The sequence below is a fragment of the Periplaneta americana genome, chromosome 16 (assembly GCF_040183065.1).
Source record: "Periplaneta americana isolate PAMFEO1 chromosome 16, P.americana_PAMFEO1_priV1, whole genome shotgun sequence".
Lineage (NCBI taxonomy): Eukaryota > Metazoa > Arthropoda > Insecta > Blattodea > Blattidae > Periplaneta > Periplaneta americana.
This window is the reverse complement of record NC_091132.1, coordinates 163,132,629-163,155,970: the sequence shown is the minus strand read 5'-3', so window position 1 is coordinate 163,155,970 and position 23,342 is coordinate 163,132,629. Positions and strand designations below refer to the sequence as shown.

Below are 23,342 nucleotides of genomic sequence, written 5' to 3'. Positions count from 1 at the left end.
ACATCATGTAGTCTAATAAAATTTGAAACAAATATTGTCGCGTGATGGAGACATCGTGTAGTCTAATATAATTTGAAACAAACATTGATCTCACACGTGTCTCGCAACTAGGCAGAGGCTTTTGCAGAGTAAAACTGTTCTTACATTATTTTGAACAATAATGACAAGTTGTGTGTGATGGAAGTGCTAACTTTCCTCTTTGTTAAAAAAAGAGCCCTACGCATTAATAAAAAGAAAATTGGAGTAGGCCCTATAAACACAATAAATACTAAACTCTTGATGGTACAAACTTATTAATACAGATATTTCGCTTATGCTCAGTCCGTCTTATCTTATAATTCTCTGCGGCAATGGTAGCCTACCTGTATTGAGAGGGGTTAATTATCCAGCAACGAATATTATGATTTACGGTACATTTCATTTAAATCCGAGGGAATGAGACATTTTTGGAGATTTTAAAGTCTTAATTATTACTTTTTCATTTATAAATCAGCTTTTTACAAAACCTATAGCGAAATGTTTAAATTAAATATTGATATATCTGAAAAATATAATACATGTACCAACTCGTTGCAGTGTACCTTTGATAAGCACTCCTTGCGGAGGCTGGCGGTACTATAGACCGCCATGTTTTTTAGGGAACGATCCATAGTACTGTTGGCCTCCGCAGGGAGCGCTTATCAGAGGTCTTCAGCCTCTCTATAGTATCTAACTCGTTGCTATGACCAATTCAGTGACCAAGTTACGGGAGTGGCAACATTTGAAACAAAACTATATTGATGAAAATGTATTGAAATAGAAGTTATCCAGCAAAATTTACCTTCATATGTAACACACAAGTATATAAATGCTATAAAGTTAATTATTGCCATATGGTATCTATAGGTAAGAAAGGGTTAAGTGAAAAGTGTTGTCATTGTTGTAAATTAAAGAGTAGCTAAGGGTTGACAATTCTTTTATAATATGTATACAGAGAAAACGGATACTTCCAAATGAAATTCGGTCAGAGATGATATTGTCAGATTGGCCTTATGAAGTCCGGAATGTCGTGTACAGTATAGTAATGACTTTTTCAGACAGATTCCCTGATCATTTCTTGCACTCTGTTTTTCAGCAGCTTGGCGTAGTATGCTACTGTACGTTAATATCTTGTTACTCGCAATAGTTAAGCATAGTCGCCATAGTCTATACACAAAAGTCTCGGTCAACACCGAGTCATAGTCCACTGTTGTGGATTAATGGTCAGCACATCTGACTATGAAACGAGAGCGCCCGGGTTCAAATCCAGGTAGAGATAAATTACTTCTTGGAGTCTTACCGGGGCTTTACTTCAACCAATTGAAACAATTACTGGGTAATTCTCGGCGTTGGACCTCGGACTCATTTCGCCATCATTTCATATCATCATTCATGCAATAGCCCGGGTTAAGTTCACGGTGCGGCGTACTGTACTTGTACAAGAGTGCGGTCGTTCGGTTACCCTATCATTCACAGAATAGGAGTGGTAAGCACAATAAGCCTCAGGCTGCAGTTTAAGCCTTCGGGTTCCTCCTCAGTACAAGTGAGAGAAAAAATCCGAGTCATGGAATTTTTATTAGTCTATACTATTCTCCTTATGCATACTAGATTTAATCCTCAGATTCCAAAACTTGCCATATTCTGATGCGTTTATTTCAAATATCGCGTTATCACAGTCTACTATATACAGTCGCGAAGCTTAAGGTGATTTTTTGCAAATCTCGCGATAAAGCGCTCCAAGCGGTTAGCAACTAGAAACAATAGACTGTCCACGGTCGACTTTGAATTTAGAGTGGACTGAGTCGTATTTCTATCGAGTGCTAGGTGGTTGCGTATTTCGCATTGATGCTCGTGAAGAAAAATCCTAACATCTATTTCTTATTTTACTTCTAGACGCAAAAAGTGGTTAATAAACAGCAGGAGGGAAGATCTAAAGACAAAGAATGAAGCATATCTTTATAATAATATAAAGTTTTGCTCTCTTAATTTCGAAAACACACAATTTATGAATGAAAACAAAAATAAATTAATCTGGAATGCAGTTCCAACTTGATTTGATGTTTCAAATAAACCTGTTCTGTTATTACCTGCAGCTGAGAAACAAAAGCTTTGCACTAATTCGACGTCTGTATCAGCTGATTTCTTGAATAATTGTACATTTTCAGACAACTTAGGCCTACTTCTTTTTTCAAAGGATATGTTTTTAATTATAGCTGTTAATTTTGTTGCTATTTTTATTTGTTAATTTACTAGAGACGTAGAAAAAGTAAGTCTGTTACAATAAAACTTATTGATCACGTTTTATTTCCAGTTCTGGTGTGATTATTATTGCTTAACCTCAACCCACTTTGTTAACTACGTAAGCCTACACTACAAGTACCGGTACACCTAAGTTACTCCCATTATTATTGTTATTATATTATTGTTGTAAAGGGAAATGCGAATTAATATTTATTGGTTTCATAGTTCATTATCGTTATAATCTTGAATGAGTGAAGCGATTATAGTAAATTTCAGTTCGTTTTGCACAAACAGAAATAATATTAATCTATTTCTTGCAGGTATCTTCGAGTTTATGGTGGAATTTAATATATTTCATTAAAATAATAAATGAACTTTATTCATTTAATATTTAAATAATGGAAAGAAGGTGTTAATTTTTCCAAAAGAACACGACAACGAAAGTGTAACATATTTTGTCATCTGCTAGGAGAGATCTGTGATGATGAGGCGATAGTAGCGATCCTAGTGGTGGGCAACTACCCATGCTAGCATTTTTACTACATATTGAGCTTCGCGACTGTATATAGTAGAGTGTGGCGTTATCCAATAGTCAATTCCAAAACTTGCTTTCTCCATGCTATTTAATTTCTATCTTGTGTCTATAATATTGATATTACATTCATTTTCACTTGGGAATATTATGCTTTTAATATTATATCTTTAAAATCAACACAACCCATTATCAAGATTCAACAGAAAATATGGTGAAACAATTATCCTTTAATACCGGTAATACGTGGTGTGTCTAAAAAGTTCGGTGAATGATGTCATATCTGAACGGCCACTTGGCGCATATGCTTGCGCATGCGCATGGTTCTTCAGAGACTTGGGGAGAATCGATACACAGCATGGAAAGTATGTGACTGGCAGTGTAAACAGACTGCGACCAGTTGAACGTAGTGTGAGAGGAAGTGTTACAGCGCAATGGAGCAACGTATAAACATCAAATTCTGCTACAAATTGGGGAAGACTGCAACGGAGACACATGGAATGTTGGTGCAGGTGTACGGGAGGGAAGCCGTGAGCAGAAAATGTGTTTACGAATGGTTTAAACGCTTCCGTGAAGGGAAGGAAACAATTGAGGATGAGCCACGTTCAGGTCGGCCATCGACAAGCAGAACCCCAGAAATGATCGCGAAAGTGCGACAAATGCTGGCACAAGATCGGCGACTGACTCTAAGATTGATTGCGGAGGAATTGGACATTAGCAAGGACACGGTGCACACCATCGTCCGCGATGATTTGGGTAAGCGGAAGATCTGCTCCCGATCATAATCATCATCATCATCATCATCATCATCATCATCATCATCATCATCATCATCATCATCATCATCATCATCATCATCATCTCAGATTTTCCCTCGGTGGTCACGGCTGACTAGATCGTACTGAAAGCTGTCGATGTATTCTACAATTAAAAGTTAAAATGGAGAAGTGTAGATATCGCTAATATTGTGGTTCTTTTTCATTTTAATACTTCACAGAGGTAAGTGTGTATACGTGAATATTGTCAGTTAGTTTTTGCCTGCTGTGTAATTATCATTCGAACCTTAAGTCATGACAACGCCGATAAAATATAAAGATTAAACGAGCGTTGAGCGGATTCCGCCGATTTTGGAATAGATACCGACGCACTTAGGTTAGGTTAGGTTAGTTTAGGCTTTTATTATCCCGTCAAGAAGAAGGTGAAAGCGATTGAGTGTGATTTTTTGTTTTCTATGTTGGCAGTTCAAGTACGTCGGTGTCTATTCCAAAATCGGCGGAATCCGCTCAACGCTCGTTTCACCGTGTTTAATTTTGTGATTTTACCTGTTGCGTGGTAAAATACACGGCATATATAAGACGTAATATATTACCTTCCGTCGATTGTGCGATGGTTGTGATTCTGCTTTTCTGAACCTATTTTTCGATGTACAATTATTGGACAATGAGCTCCGATTTTACGTTAGGTTTGCTGAATATATAATTAATAAAAAGTGGAGAGTTTTGGAATTTTCAAAGGGGCCATTGTTGAATATTGAAGAACTACCTTTTTCTGTGAAGACACGATGTATTGTCCGATAGGCTAAATGTGTGTGTGCAAATTGTGGAACTATACTCACTAGCCTGACTAGGTTGAAAAAGCGAGTTTTAGTAAGGTTATTCAGTGACAGGTGTGGTATGTTCAGGTTTCTAGTGTGCTTTGCAAAGGCCCATAGGAAGACACAGTAGATAGGTAGTTTTCGCAAGGCCGAGAATCAGTTACAGGTTAGGTTTGGTTTGTTCAGACTTCTGGTAGGCCTATGTCTTTCATGTACGTTTTGTGCTAAATGGAAGATACAGTATGTGGCGAGTTTTTGTAAGCTCGAGAATCAGTGACGGGTTAGGTATGGTTTGTTTGGGCCCCTAAACTGGAGAATTAGCACGGTAGCTTTTAACAGTGCCGTTACGTTTAACTAAATACACAATGTCGCCAACATAAGAACATGACGTTGGTGTGTGGCGTCGTCAGAAGGATAAATTTATTTATTTTTTCTCTCTCAACCCCCTTCGTTCTGAACATTACTGAGAGATAGCACCACTGTTAGCGACAAGATGTATTTGCGTAAATATTGCGAGTAGATTATGTGGCTTGGATGAGAGGGCCGGGACAGAAACAGTTTTGCTGTAGCGCATCCGCGGACCTCTCATGCAGTGGGAGCGTGATCCTTACTTAAATTTATTTTAGCGTGTACATTGCAAATTAAATGAAGATCCCTTCTTGCTCCAGTTGCACACCTTGTATATACTAAGGTTAGGTTTGGTTAGTTCTGGTTTTTATTAACAAAATCCGCGCACGCGGAGACAGGCAAGAATTGTACCTTTTTGACATTTCCTTTTGGAAACGTTTCACTATGTCTTGTAAAGTGTCCATTTTATCTCGAACTAAAATATCTGTCTCATTTTCTTTTGTTTCTTCACGGCCGAATTGGTTTATCTCTTTGGTATCAATGTTTCTAGCCGGCCATGGCCTTTATGACAGTTTTTGTTTCGTAATATTGATAAACAAGAATATAATAAAAGCGGTGAATAATGTCATAGTCCCTAAAATTTCTTTTTCGTAAAAGATTAAGTATTTTTCCCTAGGTCACAAATAAAACGGCAACGCGGTCATAATTACGTACTTAACGCTTTGGTGAACATTAACCGGAAATGTACTTTCCGTCATTTGATTGATGTTTCGTGAAACAGACCTTCATTCCTCTTCATTTCGTTGTGATAACCTACTTTAAAATTTTACTACATCTGCATTTTCTTTTAATGCATTCAAAACACCGCCGTTGTACTACATAAACCTTGCACTTGACTAATGAAGTGATTTATTTAAGAATATAGTCGCGAATTTAACTACCACGATTTCGATTGTCTTTTGTTTGACATGGCTCGGTATGTCCTGGTGACTAGTGGCTAGCGAGTAACGTCGACTATCGACATTGCTCTACCGTGCGTATTATCCAGTTGTTCCGTTTGGGCTTTTAGTCTACCTAGCATATAGGTACACTTCATTCATGCATTCATTTATAGTGTTCTACCCAAGGGCAGGTCTTTCACTGCAAACCCAACATTCTCCAGTCTTTCCTATTCTCTGCCTTCCTCTTAGTCTCCGCATATGATCCATATATTTTAATGTCGGCTATTATTTTGTATCTTCTGCCTCGAACCCTTCTCTCGTTTACCATTCCTTCCAGTGCATCCTTCAGTATTCAATTTCTTCTCAGCTAGTGACCCAGCCAATTCCTCTTTCCAACACAGCTTCGATTCTTATTCTGTCTGTCCATTTTTCATACAGTCAATTAACATATTATCTTACTCTCTACATGAGAAGTGTCCATAGTCGAATTCATACCGACATAGGTACTCACTAATTCTAAATGTATCCTACATTTTTATAACATTTAATTAGATCATAAAAGTTGCGGAAGTTCCAGCAAAATATACTTTGTAACCGCTGTCAATAAGGCTGTTTCATCAACTTACATTCTGCATATATGACAATCGCTTAAATGTCTGTTACAGTCGTGATGGATGCAATCAAGAAGGAACTCGAGGTTGACCCATTAGCTATACAGTCGAGTGATGACACTGCTACAGATGAGAAGCTCTTACCAGAGGTAAATTAAAAGTCACTGGTCCTCTGAACCTGCATCTACATGGTTTAATTTTTCATACACGTACGCATGCACTCTAGGGAGAATATTGAAAAAATCAACATGGAAGCCCACGTTCAACTAAGATGCATGCATATTTTGTGTCTACATGATGCGTCGTGTTGAATGTAATCTTCACTACGTCTATATATTAATTAATAAATATTTAATATCAATCCAATACTTGGGCCTATTTGATTCTCGAAATTGTGCTTAAACACTCCATGGACACTCATATTTACGATAATCTTCAATAAAGCTAATTATGCTTGCCGCCATTTTCAGCTTAAGATGTCCACCGTTACAAAAAAAAAAAAAAAAAAAAAAAAAAGAAGAAAAAATAAGAAAGGGAAAAAGCGATTTTCAGTTTATTCATGACAGCCAACATAGAACAATGAGCTGCTTGCTACATGCTACTGTTGAACGAAATAACGCCCAAGATACCCACCGGGGATGAGTAGCTTTCAGTTGCTGAATGTGCTCTCATTTTTAGCGGAAAATGGCATGCACAATTGAATGAGTTTCGTTCACTCTTGCATGCATTGCTTAAATATGTAAAGTTGAACCATGTGGATGCACCTTAATTTCTATGTTGGACTTTAATCACAGAGTAGAGTATGACATAAGGTTATATATCTCCTAATTTATAGTTAACAGACTTTGAAGTATATAGACTGAAATTAAAAAAATATAATAATGTAGAGTTGTTTATCCAGTTTGCGTTCATGTCACTCAAAATAAGAACCATTCACAGCCAAACAATGCCCCAGTCTATCGTGAAAACAGTCCATTGTCTTTCTCACAGATACTTGACTAATATGTTCCATCTCATATCTACAGTCATGTACACTCATGTAGAGTAGGCTTGAAATTGTGGACTTTTTTGTAGTGGGTTTCTATATTGAACCTTGTTCCGTGGACGAATTTACCTGTAATGAATTGAAGACATGCATCAGAGACACCTGTCCCATTATCACTTTGATCACATTCCCCTCCCCTCGCGTATGTGGTAGCCTACCTAAGAGGTTACGTCCATTTTCGGCTCTTCCCCTACAAAATTTTCTAGGGCTCCTTAAGAGGAGCAGCATAACCCGGAGTGAGACAAGTGGCCAACAGGCTTGGAGCTCACATATTCAGTTTCTTTCAGCCCCGAATCCTTTACTAGGACGCGTTTTACGTACCTTTTAAGTTTCTCCTCCCTCTTCTCCCCTTTCAATTCAATTCAACATCGGCATCATCAGTTCCCTGACGATGGCTACAAAGTCAGTAGTCGAAAGCTTGGAGTATTCCACAACTTTAACTCGACTGAGTTTAAATGAACAATGAAATGCTGTTGATTTCGACTGAATATTATCCCTACATAATACAGATTACTCGTACTGTAGTATTGAAATCCAAGAACATTCAGAGGTGCGCTGTATAATTAACTTTTTGTCTTCTATATTGTGAATAGCATGTCATTACACATATTGACGTCCACGAACGAATTCCCCTATTCATATGATCAGTAGCTATTACAGAACTATTATTATTATTATTATTATTATTATTATTATTATTTTTATTATTATTATCATCACTGCTTGCAGGGGCAATCACTATATTATTAACGGACCGAAATCTAAATACATCTTAGAGTAACGGTTATCACGTTTCAGCGCGAAACAATTGGGCCCTGGTTCAAATTAGCATCGTGCATTACAGGCGGTATGTTCGGTTCAAGTTTATCGAGTCTGGCGATGTTCGATATTCACTGATGTTTGCTCTGCAGAAGGAAGCCTGTCGTGTTTGTTCCACCTTGTTATAAAAATGTTCGCTGTCCTCCAATCCCACCACTTCACGTTTTAACTACTTAAGGGTTTTAGCACAGATCTTCCTATTAGATTTTCGTATGAAATAAGACCAAGTTTATGATATCTTAGTGGAAAAATTCAAATACCTGGGAGCAACGGTAACAAATATAAATGATACTCAGGAGGAAATTAAACACAGAATAAATATGGGAAATGCCTGTTATTATTCAGTTCAGAAGCTTTTATCATCCAGTCTGCTGTCAAAAAGTCTGAAAGTTGGAATTTATAAAACAGTTATATTACCGGTTGTTCTTTATGGTTGTGAAATTTGGACTCTGACTTTGAGAGAGGAACATAGGTTAAGGGTGTTTGAGAATAAGGTGCTTAGGAAAATATTTGGGGCTAAGAGGGATGAAGTTCAGGAGAATGGAGAAAGTTACACAACACAGAACTGCACGCATTGTGTTCTTCACCTGACATAATTAGGAACATTAAGTCCAGACGTTTGATATGAGCAGGGCATGTAGCACTTATGGGTGAATCCAGAAATGCATATAGAGTGTTAGTTGGGAGGCCGGAGGGAAAAGACCTTTGGGGAGGCCGAGACGTAGATGGGAAGATAATATTAAAATGGATTTGCGGGAGGTGGGATATGATGATAGAGACTGGATTAATCTTGCTCGGGATAGGGACCAATGGCGGGCAGTGAGCCTCTGGGTTCCTTAAAATCCAGTAAGTAAGTTGCCTCTCTCATGTTCGACCTTTGCAGGTGACTAGTTCAAATTCCAGTTCGGACAAATTACCTGTTTGAGATTTTTCTGAGATTTTCTCTCAACCCATTAACAGCAATTGCTGGGTAACTTTCGGCGCTGGATCTTGGACTCATTTCGCTGGCATTATCACCTTCATCTCATTCATACTCTGGATAAACATAGCAGATGATGAAGCGTCGTAAAATGACTCAAATAAAAAATACACATATTGCCACATGTTAATCATTTTAGAAGTAGAAGCATTTCTTTTCTCAAACTTATGCTGGTGTTATATGTTACATATGTATTATGTCCGTGTTCTGCAGGATGGGAATTTATTGGATCTCCACATGGGTGGAATAAAGACGGAATGCGTGGACCACGGCTGCGATCTTACGTCACAGATTAAAATTGAAGAAACTGCAGTGCCAACTAATTTTGCTACCATAATGTGCAAAGCTGAGGTAAGTGGAGTGCATAGTGTATGCTTTTCGTCGCAGATACAGTTGAATCGGTTGTTTGAGAAACCACACATAAGCAGAGCAGTCGATAAAGCGTCGTAAAATACTGCATTAAAATAAAAAAAATAAAAAATGAAACGTCGTTTGTAGTTACGTTAGTTCCACATTAAGTCCTCGAATTCACGTGTTTTAAATGAGATGTGGGGAATAAGGTTGTATCCCATATCCTGTGCATAATCCAACCACGTGTACGTTGTTTTTGGCATTACGTATGTTGATATTAAATTCTATAGCTTAAAACAATGAACATTTCATTTTATTCATTCAGATCTATTGAATTTAACATTATGAATTTTCTCTGGTACAAGGTAGGGCAGAACTCATGATTTTGACTTACGTAATACTAGGGTTACCAGATATTCATTAGTGAAAAACAGGACAAAGTAGTTTAAGAACAGGACAAAGTAGTTTAAAAAACAGGACAAAGTAGTTTAAAAACAGGACAAAGTAGTTTAAAAACAGGACAAAGTAGTTTAAAAAGCAGGAGAAAGTAGTTTAAAAACAGGACAAAGTAGTTTAAAAAGCAGGACAAAGTAGTTTAAAAACAGGACAAAGTAGTTTAAAAACAGGACAAAGTAGTTTAAAAACAGGACAAAGTAGTTTAAGAACAGGACAACGTAGTTTAAAAACAGGACAAAGTAGTTTAAAAACAGGACAAAGTAGTTAAAAACAGGACAAAGTAGTTAAAAAACAGGACAAAGTAGTTTAAAAACAGGGCAAAGTAGTTTAAGAACAGGACAAAGTAGTTTAAAAACAGGACAAAGTAGTTTAAAAAACAGGAAAAAGTAGTTTAAAACAGGACAACGTAGTTTCAAAACAGGACAAAGTAGTTTAAAAAGAAGGAGAAAGTAGTTTAGAAAGCAGGACAAAGTAGTTTAAAAACAGGACAAAGTAGTTTAAAAAGCAGGACAAAGTAGTTTAAAAACAGGGTAAAGTAGTTTAAAAACGGGACAAAGTAGTTTAAAAAACAGAGCAAAGTAGTTTAAAAACAGGACAAAGTAGTTTAAAAAGCAGGAGAATGTAGTTTAAAAAGCAGGACAAAGTAGTTTAAAAAGCAGGACAAAGTAGTTTAAGAAGCAGGACAAAGTAGTTTAAAAAGCGGGACAAAGTAGTTTAAAAAACAGGACAATGTAGTTTAAAAAGCAGGACAAAGTAGTTTAAAAACAGAACAAAGTAGTTTAAAAAGCAGGACAAAGTCCGGACACAAAAAACATTTGTAAATGTCTTATTCTTTAGAACTTTTCACATTCAAAAATCGAATGATTATTGCTTGTTAAGTTGCGTAGGCATATATTAAATGATTATCTGTACAATAAAATAATTAAAATACAATTAAAAAAACACAGTCACAGTACAGTACATATTAATTCCAGCTCTGTATATAGAAACATAGACCTACGTGACAAACACCAACCTATTTTTTTAAACCAAATTTTACATGTAGTCATAATTACAAAAATTACTTCACTCACCATATATTTGCTGACAGAATTGATTTGTATATTTCAAGATTTTAAATTTCAATAAGATTACACATAAAATAAATTTGATAAAAAGTAGAATAGTATTAAACGAAAATGTGAGCATGGAAAAGAATCTTGTAACTGTAATTGATATTGATTTACGTAATTAATATGTCAAATATGTTTACATGTATGCTGCAAGATGTATAAATAAGCAAATAACTTGCTGACAAGCATGTAGCAGGAATTTAGACTGACCTACTGTACTCACTGAGAAATACCGATTCAGCTATTGCAGTGTGCTGGCTATATGTCAACAAGTGCTAACCTGGATGCAGTTTGATGACAGGGAAGAATTAGTTAATAGGCATAAGTGAACCTATAATTATACATAAATATGAAAGTTATAGAATAAATTTAGATGTTAAAAAAAATTAATTTAAAAATGTTCATGGTAGAAAATTGTGAAAAGGAGCAGATAAATAAGTTTTAAAGTTTTAATAGCTATCACTAGGGCTAGGATTTTGATGACCTATAAATCATGAAAAAAACAATCCATTTATGACCTAAATATCTTTCAGAAATGCCCTAAAAATTGATCTTATATAATTAATTGGCTTAGTAGGAAAAGAGGTTTTGTACTACTTCATATTTAGACTAGTAATTAAATTAAATTTTGCATAATTTTTTCTAAGTAGTACACTTTAATTATTTTACCTGATATAGTTTCCATGTATGATCGTTCACCTCTGCTTTGGCATGTGGACGTGAGGTCAGCAATCGGCTGGTCGGTCTTGGCCCTTCATGGGCTGTAGGGCCATGATTTATTTTACTTTTAGTTTCCATGCTGTCTACCACAAGGCCACTCTTATCCGGAATTAGCAGGTATAGAGGAGTCTATACTGAAGGGGTGGTTGGACTGATCCATATCATGGGGTGTACTACGTTAAAATGGCAATATTTGGGTAGAGAAACGTTTACAATATTATACAAAATAATGAGTATTAATGGACAAAATATGTAAAGAATATATCAAAGGAAATAAACATTATTTTACATTAATAATGGGGATTTATGGCCAAAATTAAATGAAAATGCCTAAAAAATGACCGAATAAAACAAAAGATGTTCTTATAAGTTGAAACAGGCAAAAAAATGCAAAAAAATGCCCTAACAAATATGTCTTAAAACGCTCAGTTTATCACATAACATATAAATATTGAAGTAGCAATGTTTCTGGTTTACTAGAAAAAAGATGCAATTTCATCAAAATCCTAGCCCTAGTTATCACGATTGGTTTAAACATGCACTAAAACTAGACGGAATTGCAAGTTTGAACAATTAATTACTGAAATTTGCGATAAATTAATTAGTTTAGGAAATTGTATATTTATTATGTATGACTACTTTTGTATATAGATCTTTTTTGAAATTATTAAGTTTGTACTTTTGTGAACTAATACCAATAAATCTATCACTATCACTAAATCTGTATTTGCTGACAGATCACTGAAACAGTGGCCTTCACTACAATCTGAAGAATAATTTCGTATGTTTACAGTTTTACTGATGCTGATTTTCAGGTCAAAAAATAATAAATTGACTCAACCTCGTCTTACTGATGGTATCAGAGACCATGCTACTGTTTATACATGCCGATCGACCGATTTTACGGACAGAGCGTGATCTGTCATGGTTCATTCAGGGCTTGTATTGAAAAGAGAATACTCACCATTGACGCAAACACTTGCAGCACTATTGTAACGTTGTAACGAAAGTTTATTGACCAGTGAAGCTAATAATTAGAACATTATGCTACCATTGCAATGAGTTCAGACTCTAAATAAAATATAGGGACAAAAAACTATAGTTTTATTCGCAGTTCAAAATTATGTTTTGAAATGTAATTATAAAAAATAAGATGATTGGGACTTTCCCATAAAAATACGGACATTAAACAAATCTTCAGAAATAAATATGGACAGCAGGACTAGCCTTCAAGATACGGATATGTCCTGCTAAATACGGATGTTTGGTAACCCTATGTAATACCCATCCGATAGTTGGAGTAGATTGATGCTAGGCATGTCATAACATTGGTCAAGGTATAGCATTTGAGGTTATGGTATTAATTGTTTAGGTTTACATGGCAACGATTTCTGTTTTGTTACTGAAATTAACAAAACTGAATTATCTTCGTCGAATTTTGCACATAGACTTAAATTACCATCCGTACAAAATTCAAATAGTGCAAGAGATGTTGGACCATGACTTCATCTCAACAATGGAATTTTGCAATGAATTTATTCATTTAATGAACGAAGATACAAGGATTATTCGTCTGTTAATAATGTCAGATAAAGCCCACTTTGAATTGTCTGGTAATCAGGGGCGTTTTCTCAGGGCATCCTATGCTTGCTACACAAGCCCAATATTTTCGTAGAATGTGTATTTCTCAAAATGGCGTTACGTACATTAAAATTTATTTTGATTTTTGGAATATTGTATAGGCGTAATACCATCCGCAGGTTGCACACCGCAAGTAACGCAATGCTTGCTCGTTTCTCGGAGCTACAGGAAAGACGTAGAAATAGCGAGAATATGATGTGCGCGCAAGTGCCTTCCTCCTTTGTCCGTCCTAGGCGTACATGCTTCTGTTATGTGTTGTTTAAGCTCTGGTCTGAGAGCTACACCAACGACTATTTATCGTTACACAGAGCAGCATTGACAGCGGGAATGTGCTGTGATTTGCGACTGCAATGTAATTGTATGAGCGGAATGCATATGTTAGCTGCTGCATGTATTATTAATTCTTAAACATTAATTTGAAGTATTGCAATGAGTTCGGAATTGTGTGTAATTGAAACCTTATTATTAAATCCATTTTCCCGAAGGACTATTCAAGATAAGACAGGCATTATAGAGAATATGTGCGCTCGTTCAGTGCAGTTCAATACAACAATATGCATTGGTTGGCAGGATCCAAAAAAACTAAATAAACTGTTTTGTTGGCCATGTTTGTTATGTTATATCGAACTTCTACATCTCATAAGCGAATATGATCCATGACTCATAATGATTTCATAATTATAAAATAAATTATTTATGTAGGTCTGATTATTTTTATTAATTATGAATTATTATATCCTCCCATCTTCCCCTATGAATAAAAGAGCAAGCCTAACTTTCGTGACTAGCATTCGCTCCTGCTGGTAATGTAAATAAACACATCTGATACTGAAGCACTCAGAATTCTCGTGAACTGCATATGAAACCACTTCATAGTCAGAAGGTGACAGTTTGGTGTGGGATATTCTCTGGTGTATGCACAGTTAGAGCTCTAGGTTTGTCATCTCTTGAGAGAAGCTGCTGTTCGTAATTTATCAATCCAGTTATTGATTGTGTTGCGATCCGGAACTCTTCCATGTCTTGCAATGTTGAAATGCCGCTTGAATAATCGCTGTGTTGTATGACTTCAGGCTTCCTCGGCGTTGATTCATAATGATGTAAGCATGGGCTATGAGCCGAGTTAAGTTGTGGAATACTCTAAGCCAGAGATGGGCATCGTGCCTCACTTGAGAAATAATGCCTCACTGACCTTCACAGAGCTTATCGCTCTGAGTGACATCATCTTCATAGTCCCCGTTCCTCCCTCACGTAGCTCCTATGCATAATGGCATTATCAAGGCAGTGTGTACGTGTTCATGAGAAATGGGAGAAAAAGTTTTTTTGCTGTTTAGAAGGGGAGAACATACGATGTATGTTATGCTCGAAAATCCTATTAGGCATTAATAAATTTAATATACAACGACATTACTCCTTATGTTATAAAGAACGTGCTGAATTACAAGGTAAGACAAATAAAATGTTATTTTTCGTACTATTCCGAAGAAAATTTATGATCTTAACATTTGCATAGTATACTAAATACGACATTATACCTTAAACACGATGCATTAAAAGGTAGCCTACGAGGAATTAAATGTTGTTTGTACGTATTATATCCAAAAGAAATATCAAATGTGCGTAGAAAACGAAATATGATTTTCTGAAATTATTTTAGGTCGAGAACTTGCAAATCTATTAAGTAATCTTGAGAAACGCCAGAATATTCAAGAAAATAAACTTAGAGAACGTGATGGAATATTATTGGCTAGTTACGCAATTTCTCGCCTGTGATTTAAATCAATTCAGCAACGGAGAAACAGTAAAGAGGTTTATGATTAAAGCTGCCGTATTAGTTTGCCAAATTGAATAAAAGTTTTCGAGTCTCTCACGTTAACCAAGCGCTTTACTAATAATTCGCCACTGACCACCTTAGCGATTACGGTAAGGTGACGCAGGTCACAGCAGTTTATATTTCCCATCCTACTCTGCAGTTTGCTCTCCTAGTAAACAAACTATTTCAAATCGAGTGCCTCACGTAACCGAAAATTGTGCCCATGTATGCTCTAAGCTTTCAGCTACTGACTCTATAGCCATCGTCAGGGAACTGATGATGCCGATGTCTGAATGTTGTTTCAGATATAAATTGGTTTGGTCAGATGTGCGGGATTGGCTGGGTGATGGAACGAATCCAGGGCCGGGAATTCTGTGTGTTCATAAAGTCCGCCCCTACCGGGGTTCCTTTTGTGTTGTTGGCGGATGGCAAGTTTGATCGGCCAGCTGAGCTAGGTGCTGGTCCTCGGTATTCGGTGTAAGTTCTCGTGAGGGCTTTAGTCTGTTCAAGGCTGGGGTCCATGCCTTGCAGGCCACCATCCCTATTGAAGTTGTTCTTTTATAATCTAATTTCAATGGTCTCCAGGATTACTCGTTCCCAGTCCTATCATGGAGGCCATACGGGGCCGTATATTGTATGGGAATCTAGAATCTTTTAATGAACCATGTGAGGAAGAGATAATTTTGCCTATATGGAGCCATGCATTGTATGGGTGCCTAAGATTTGTGCATGGAGATTATATTTTTACAAGGAGATCGGTACTGAGCTTAGATCATCTCTTGCAATTCCCAATATATCTTCTTTGATGTTCATAAACATAAACGGTCCACCTCTACAGTGCTGGAATCCAGAAGTATATATAAAAAATGGTATTTTTCCAGAAAAGCTACACCAAAAGAGGCAGTTTTTGTTTACTTCTCTAGCTTCTGTATGATGTGTATAGTGATGAACATATGATTTTAGTTTGCAGCCACAAATACGTTCAACATAAAAATCGTTGGTACTTACCTGTTTATTCTAACGCACTGTTGTAGGTTAACACTCCCCCACTACTGTTTTAAAAATATTTTTAGTTGGTTATTTAACGACGCTGTATCAACTACGAGGTTATTTAGCGTCGATGAGATTGGTGATAGCGAAATGGTATTTGGCGAGATGAGGCCGAGGATTCGCCATAGATTACCTGGCATTCACCTTACGGTTGGGGAAAACCTCGGAAAAAACCCACCAGGTAATCAGCCCAAGCGGGGATTGGATCCATGTCAGAGCGCAACTTCAGATCAGCAGGCAAGCACCTTAACGGACTAAGCCACGCCGGTGACCCCCCACTACTTGTTAATTACCAACATAACATGTGAGAGGCCCAGGACAAATTATTAGGGAAATGGTCTATTTCCCTAGATTGCGTCCTCAACCTCTCAAGTGTAATATTTGTAACAAGTTGAAGGGACTACAATATTGCATTAGAATATACCATACAGTTAATTATCAAACGAGTTTTATGTTGATTGTGGCTGTAGCCTAAAACTACTTGTTTATCACTATATACATTTAACAGGTGCCAAGGAAGCAATGAGAAATTGTACTTTCTTTGGTGTACAGTAGCTATTTATTTATTTATTACTTCGTTGACATGAAAACATCCATCAAATGACTGTTGGAGGTGTAGAGAGAGGAGAGTAAAATGTATTTCAAGAGAGAAAATAAGGGGGGCGTATGGCCAAGAAAAAAATTACCATGACAGACCTGCTCATTCCCAATAGTGATTGTATTTCTTGACGATCTCAGTCTGGTTGAACAGGATCCTGTGCTCATTTTCTATGCTGTGTTGAGCCACTGCTGATTTTTCAGGGAAATGGAGTATTCCACAGCTTTAATTCGGCTGATAGTCCGTGAATCCATCATTGTGTTGTTATCACTGAGTCTCAGTTTTTAAAGATAGCTTCAATAGTTAATGCCCAATGTTCTGGTGACACACGAGGCAAGTACATTTACTGAAATAATTAAGATTTGTTGATTTCAGTAACAAAACAGAAATCTTTGCCATGTAAACTTAAACAATTAATACTCTAACCTTAATTGGCACACCTTGACCAATGGTATGCCATGCCTAGCTTCAATTCACCCCAACTATCTGCCCACTCTGTATGTTTATTATTTTCAGGATGAAACATTTGGCATGGCTAGAGTGAAACAGGAGAATAAGCTGGATGTAACGACGGAGAAATCTGAAGTCTTGACTGAGAGGTGAGTGTAGTATATACGTTTTCAATTTATGCTCTGTTTTGCAGGTAAAGTAAGAGATGAATAGGGCTTTAGATAATATTTGTTCTGCAACACATAAGAAGAAACGTATGTTCACTTCTGTACTTGTCAAGTACTGCCACAGGTCGAGTTGTGTATCAGTGACACAATCAATCAGTCAATCTTCTTAATTTATCCAGCTGTTTGCTGACAACATAAAGTCCACTATAGTCTATTCAGTTGTTGTTTTTCACGAGAAATGAGTATTTTGATCGGTGTTCATTATAGATGCCTGTTGCTAGTAGCCAGAGTTGGGGTGTAGTCAATATATACTGCAGGGCTGTGTCTTCTGCAACTGATGATTTTAATTTACTTCTTTTGTGGTTTATGGATGGACAGTATAGAAGAATGTGTTCCAGATCTTCATCATCGCCGGCCCGGATGGCTCAAGCGGTAAGGGCACGGGATGTCCCTATCACTTGGTCCGAAGGGTTGTAGGTTCGAGTCCCGCCTCGGGCATGGGTGTTGTGTTTGTATTAGAGTAAGTAAAACAAAGGAAACAGATGAAAACGAAAACAGAAAACAAAATAGATAAGTTTGGTAAATGGCCTCTGGCCGGTCTAAATTAAAAAAAAAATCATGATTATTACATCACAGACAAGTAGGATTATCAAAAATGTGAAATTGGTGTAGGTACAATTGTGTGACAATGTGACCTGTTCTGGCTCTTGTTAAAAATGTTTGAACATGTCTGGGCAAGTTTTTGTACATTTCCAGGTCATTTGGTTTCTTTTATACAGACTGTAAAATTTGTCCTTTGTCAGAAGAGAGCCAATTGTTTATCCATAGGTTCATAAAATGAGACTTTACTGAAGCAAAAGCACTGGATAGAGATATCACTTGAAGAGGTCTTGGTTGCAAATATGTTGCCTGGTTTGCAATATTATCGATGTTTCTAGGTATACCACAGTGACTAGGTGTCCATTGAAATGTTATTTCCTTTTGGAGTTTTTTTAGTTTACTTAGTTGTTTCTGAATTGGAATAATTCTATGTGCGTACACCCGCGTGGATATTATTGCCGCACTCTCATGGTTAACATTCGGCAGGTTTTTGAGCGGCCTTGTGCATAACATTCGGCAAGTCTTTGAAATTTAATTGCATTATTGTTTTCAATTTCTTATGTCGCCGCTCCAATCACTCGCCTCAATTTCAATATTGCAACCAGTAAGCTGCTTCCATTATTAAATGACACCTACTTGTCTAATCCACGTGGACTAAAATCGAGGTTGCATTGTCTTGTGCTGAAGACGATCATTAAGGTATATGATTAAAAATTATTAAAGAGTTATTATTAAGAGTTAAGAATGTCAACGTACTCGTATATGAAATAATAATAATAATAATTATAATTATAATAATGATAATAGCCATTTAACAATATAACAAATTAGTGCTTATTCTTATTGAGGAAGTAGACGTGACAATGTGATGCTTAGAGTGAAACCTACAAGCAACAATCGGTCGGCAAAATTATGTTTTAAAAGCACACCGCACATTATTGTATGATGCCGACATGTTAACCATGAGAGTGCGGCGATAATACTCACCTTGTGATAAGGGGGCTTAAATTTGTTATTTAAGCTAACAAGTAACTAAGACTTACCCACAGAAGCTGCATTAACACCAATGCAGTCTCACTATATTTTTCACTGCTTATGATACATGGAGTTCCTTAGTGTAAAATTCTCCAGAGGTAAAATAGTCCCTCAATCGGATCTCCGGGTAGGGACTGTACTGAGAGGTGCCAAGAATCGTACTAAAGTACTTATCAGTGACACAAGAGAGACTTCAAAAAAATTGTTGAGTACATATCAGATTCACTGAGTAAATCTTGACACGGGATTCAGCTGTTGGCCAATGTAGAAAATTTACAAGTAGAACTTTCCCCTAAAATGATCAAAGAATTGGAATTTAAATCTCGTATCACCACTTTAGATATGTTGCAAAGCAAGTGGTTTTCTTAGAAGCACACTTGAGAAGATTTTATTGACATAGAATTTACTTTGTGCAGCAATTAATATAAAGCATGATATGTACCTGTGAATGATATTTGAGCACAGTAATCTTTAAACAGCCTTTTGGCGTTTTTGCTAAATGGACAACTAATCTACTAAAACTGTTTTCCCAGTCTGTTATAGAAAGTCATTAACGAAAATTATGCAATAGGTACTCTGGGGTGCTTAAATGCGACAGGCTCATGTCAGTAGATTTGCTGGCATGTAAAAGAACTCCTGCGGGACAAAATTCCGGCACATCCGGCGACGCTGATATAACCTCTGCAGTTGCGAGCGTCGTTAAATAAAACATAACATTTTAGGTACTCTGGGATCTGATTTCTGACATTGTGGTGAAAAAGATTCATATAAACACTTGGTCCCACTAATAACAACTCTTATACACGTTTAACCCTTAAATTCACAAAGTATCCTATAGGATACAACAGGTTAATATATGCTACAGAGTGCTGCATTTGAGTTGAATCACTCGTTTGAACTCGGTCGAATGTCGCCCCCTCGAGTGAGATACGATCGGTCGTGATACACTCGTAATAAATAGAAGCACAGTACAAGGTCATCTCACCGACATGTCTTATCTTGTATGGAAGGCGACAGATAAGATACACATATGTTTTGCTTACACCTTAAAAATAAGGCTTTATTTTCTGCGTTTATGACAAACATCTAATGGAACATACCAAAACAGTAACATGGCGTTATAAATAAAATAATATGAGAAACTTCGATATACAGGTATTATTGCTAATTAATAATTATTCAATATTTGATTTACCACATATAATATGATAGGTCCATACATAGTGTTCCGTCTATATGCTGCAACAATGTAGAAACGTTTTACAAAATATTATTGATATAGCAGTAGATTAATAACAATATTAGTACAGAGATAACGTCCCAGAAAATATAATAAAACGAATAATCATGCTGCACAACTGTTACAGACACAAAGATTGATACACTAAGTATCACAAGTAACAATTTGTCCCACACATCACTCTTCATACCTTCTTTAGCACTTAACTTGTATTCCTTGTTGAGTAGTTTCAACTTCACTACATCTTTTAGCTCGCTCTCCATTTTTGACAGTGTACATCTTGCCTGTAACAAGAACGAATACCTAATGCTCCGCTTATACCGTTCAAGGATTTATCGCTCGCGATAATTTTACCCTTCATGCATGTGCGCTACCTATCGGATTATGCTATGAACTACTTGGTGCTCGAGCGAAAACGTCCGATGCAGACCTCTGATATGCTATAATTTTAATAGAACTATAGAAAAAAAAATTGGTAGGGAAATTAAATATGCAAAATTGCGCAATACTATAGAGCAATTCCACGAAAATGTCATACTGAGGTGAATTTCTTGAAATTGATGTAGGTGTATTTTTGTTGAAGAAATATGTTTCTTTATACTTTAAATCGCCTTATTTCGTGAGATAATGTTTAAAATACTCTTTCTTTTAGTCTATAACTTGCTGCAGATCTTGTCATATTCCAAACGCTTAAAAAAACACGTATAGGTACTTATGTTTCGTGTCACAATTTTGACACGTAAATTTGTTTTATTTCGAGCCGTCTTTTTTGTATACTATATTTTGGTCTTTCCTTGAAGTAAATATGTAATTAGTTGAAGTATCCTAAGATCCTAAATAACTTAAAATCATTATAATTATTTGTTCTGTAAGTTACGGTCAGTCCGTCACAAGAAACATACAAAAACTCTTCCACAGAGCACAATAATTGACAGATTAAGATTTCCTTTGGTATTCTGCGTTATTACTAAATGACCAATAAAAGAGTATTAGAATATTTTCTTCTAAAGTGATTTCCGCAGCGGCATTGTGAGTGACTGACATGTCGCTTTCTCAGCTGTTATGTTGTTCATTCTCACAGTGTGCTTAGTTACTTGGAAGGCCTTGGTGAAGTTACATGTGAACTGGTGATAAGTGTGCAGTAATTATACCTGAAAAAAGCAAAATGAGATTCTGGCAGCTCATTGGAGCAATAAGCAGGTTTCAATATTTGCTGTTGTTGCCTGGTTTAAACAGGAAGGTGACAGGGAAGTTCAGAAGAAATCCTCTGCATTAGTGTCAGATTATGTAGCACATGACAAATAGGCTATGTAGTGAATGTTTGTCTACGAAAAGTGTTTTCGGAAATTTTGGCGATTCTTCCGAACATTGAGGTGGTAAAAATATTTTCAGATAAAGCAGTGAGTCATTTTAAACAGAAGTAAACATTGAGCAATGTGACATTGCTTGCTCGCATATTTGGATTTAACATAGAATGGAACTTCTTTCAGTCACATCATGGAAAAGGGGCCGTGGATGTGATTGGAGGCCAAGTAAAAAGGATGGCATGGATGCCTGCGAAATCGGGGAAGAAGATACAAAGCGCTACAGAATTTTGTAACATTGTGAGCAATAAAAACATCCAAATTATTGTTAAGGAGGTAGCGCAGATTGAGATAGACGAAGGAAAAAAGTATCTCGAAAAACGATTTGAACATCTTGCACCTATTCCGGCATCTCATGGAGTTCATTACGTGAAAGTGTTAGATCCCTATGTTGTAGAATATGTACAACTGTCTTGTGAACAATCAGTGCGAAAGGTCCACAGGTTCCGTGTGTGAAAAGAAACTAAAGTTTGTTCAGATAACAAGTGACATATTGACAGTGTTCCTGCAGTACATACTTGTTAGACTAAATAAGTGAGTCAACGAGTGCCGTGGAGTGCTTCTTCGTGTTTAATTCCAATGGTTCAAATTCATTCTAAAAGTAGAACTCAACATTCTAATCTATTATTATGAACATAATATATAACAGCCATAGGCATGGGAAATATAAACTGCGATCTGCGTCACCTTATCGTAATCGATAAGGAGGTCAGTGCCAGATGATTAGGAACGCGCTGAATAACGTAACATACTGTCTTACGCTGGGGAGTTGATGCCATACAGAGTGATAAGCGCTGTCAAGGTTGCTGTGACACTCTTTTAGAGTCCTAAAATTAAACACCAATGCATATGGCTTGTATATACAGTCTTTAATCAAAGATAAAGAACTATATATGTTATTAAGTAGGCCTATGTAATACTTGTATGTGCATTAATTTGTGTCATTTAAGATGCATGGTTAAGCAAACTAATTTTTGTATTCTGGAAAACATATTGTTCATTTAAATTAATCGTTATGTTAATTTACTACTTATCAAGTTTCATATTATTTTGTACTATTTACGGTTCTGTAAGTGCAACTTCAGTTTATAATTCAGAGATGTCAGTCAGTTACAGAATGAGGTCAGTCTGTTACACATCACTTTTTCGGCCATAACTCCATTACTAATCGTGATTTGGAGGTCGTTTTCAACTTAAACTGAATATTACAATTTCCTTTCTGAACTATATTTTGCAAAATTGTATCAGCAATGACAATTCAGAGAAATCTGTGGAGAACCATGTTCAACCGAAGAGAGAGTTGACATTTATGTCAGTCTGTTACATACACTTTGGACGTAAGTAAATAGTATACTTTTGCTTTTAAAGACGATTATTTTTATATGTATCTTAAGTGTACACTTCCCTCTATAAAATCCTGCGGTGACACAGTCTAATTTCAACCCATTATGCAATTTAGGCAGGCATTTTGCTGTCAAAGTGTACTGTAAATGTCAGTCAGTTACACGTGGAATTGCTCTACAATATTATACAACATATGAAATATGGACATAGTGATAGTTGCTTATTATTTAATTATCTAAACGATAACAGCTCCCTGTATTAACAGGCTGCGACAAA

General features: G+C 36.5%; 1 protein-coding gene across 4 annotated transcripts in view; it reads left to right on the top strand.

The window, feature by feature from the left end:
• Window positions 1-2,983: 2,983 nt before the first annotated feature.
• LOC138691704 (zinc finger protein ZFP2-like) overlaps window positions 2,984-23,342 on the top strand; it is a 93,080-nt gene continuing 72,721 nt past the window's right edge. Inside the window, exons 1-5 of one of the 4 annotated variants that reach the window (XM_069813980.1) lie at window positions 3,005-3,547; window positions 6,340-6,434; window positions 9,342-9,479; window positions 17,383-17,465; window positions 21,849-23,089. In XM_069813980.1, the coding sequence (XP_069670081.1) occupies window positions 3,226-3,547; window positions 6,340-6,434; window positions 9,342-9,479; window positions 17,383-17,465; window positions 21,849-21,879 (669 nt within the window). In that variant the 5' untranslated portion in view covers window positions 3,005-3,225 and the 3' untranslated portion in view covers window positions 21,880-23,089. Of the gene's footprint in view, window positions 3,548-3,691; window positions 3,791-6,339; window positions 6,435-9,341; window positions 9,480-17,382; window positions 17,466-21,848; window positions 23,090-23,342 lie in introns of those variants that run through there. The other 3 variants (XM_069813973.1, XM_069813977.1, XM_069813975.1) reach the window with 3 other exon arrangements.